The sequence below is a fragment of the Amphimedon queenslandica genome, unplaced genomic scaffold, assembly GCF_000090795.2.
Source record: "Amphimedon queenslandica unplaced genomic scaffold, v1.1 AMPQUscaffold_11463, whole genome shotgun sequence".
Taxonomy (NCBI): Eukaryota; Metazoa; Porifera; class Demospongiae; order Haplosclerida; family Niphatidae; genus Amphimedon; species Amphimedon queenslandica.
In genome coordinates, this window is record NW_003548295.1 from 5,570 (window position 1) to 6,752 (window position 1,183).

At 39.8% G+C, this 1,183-nt stretch overlaps 1 protein-coding gene and 1 long non-coding RNA gene across 2 annotated transcripts in view; one reads left to right on the top strand and one right to left on the bottom strand.

Moving 5' to 3' along the window:
* Positions 1 to 789, bottom strand: part of LOC109589293 (deleted in malignant brain tumors 1 protein-like) — a 5,713-nt gene extending 4,924 nt beyond the window's left edge. Inside the window, exons 1-3 of the mRNA XM_020005398.1 lie at positions 709 to 789; positions 491 to 658; positions 11 to 325 (exon numbers count right to left, since the gene is read on the bottom strand). Coding sequence (XP_019860957.1) covers positions 11 to 325; positions 491 to 658; positions 709 to 772 — 547 coding nt within the window. The 5' untranslated portion in view covers positions 773 to 789. The remainder of the gene's footprint in view (positions 1 to 10; positions 326 to 490; positions 659 to 708) is intronic.
* Positions 790 to 829: 40 nt separating this feature from the next.
* Positions 830 to 1,171, top strand: LOC109589294 (uncharacterized). Its single transcript, XR_002188632.1, has 3 exons — positions 830 to 898; positions 939 to 1,001; positions 1,047 to 1,171. It is a non-coding gene; the product is annotated as an uncharacterized LOC109589294 (long non-coding RNA).
* The last annotated feature ends 12 nt before the right edge of the window (positions 1,172 to 1,183 follow it).

Below are 1,183 nucleotides of genomic sequence, written 5' to 3' on the forward strand. Positions count from 1 at the left end.
AGGTCCTCACAGTTTGGATGAGGGCAGGTAAACTCCACCCCAGGACAGCAGTCACCCATTGAATGACAGAGTTCATCACACCAGCAGTTGTACGGGTATGAGATATAGCAGTGGTAGGTATCACAACAAGAAGAGAACCCACCAACATCAAGACATATTGCCTGAGGATTGCAGAGTACTCCTCCATCAAACTCATGACTGCAGGTTGAAGGTGTGGTGTAGTTGCACTGTGTAATGTTGAGCTCATTCCCAGTACAAGAGACATTCTGATATCCAACTGTGCCATTACCTTCACCAAATAGAGCCAGACCATAAGCTTGAGCACCTGTACATATACATAGCTTATATACCACTGTGTGTGTCTGGAGGTGAGTATCAGTAATGTAATACCTGAGTCCCTTGATATCTGCCCTCAGCTTCACCTCAAGCAGATATCTCAGTCCTCAGGTATTACATTACTTATTCACCCATGAAGGCTCTACTTGCTTACCAGTAATAGAGAGTCCTAATTGCCTGCAGATCACTTTAGCAGTTAATGAACAGAATGAACCATCAGCACACACACTGTGCCACAGACCAGATGAACATATCTCTAGTCTACCATATCTAGTGACATTAACATCAGGACCTACCAATCTAACACTGCCTTCACGGCAACCTGTTGATGATAATAATAACTGATAATAATTAATAATTAATGTTACTTACCATTGCTGTATGTGGCTCCTGTTTGAAGACTAATGATGACAGATACTGCAATAATGTACAGCATTTTCAGTAAAGGGACACACCCAAGCTGGTTTGTTTTTCACACAATGAATAATGTTCTAAGCACCAATGAATGTTGTTATTTTGGGGTGGAGCTCATTGCTATTGAGTCAGACAGGAGCCGAAATGGGTAAAGATGTTTTTCTGTTGTCATTATTATTTCTTTATAGATGTAGAATTTATTCTTCCATTTTTGATTGATGGTGGATCACATATTTTTACTAGGATACACGGTAAACAGTGTACCATTGTATTATATACATTGCTTTGTACTGTAGGTCATCACTTTATTACTAACTGTGGACACAATGGTGTATTCATTCATGCTTTGATGACAGTTTTTGGATATCTAATTACAGCAGCTACCTGCTACTGTATTAGTAGAAAGAGAGGAGAATATATCCGTCAGGTCATT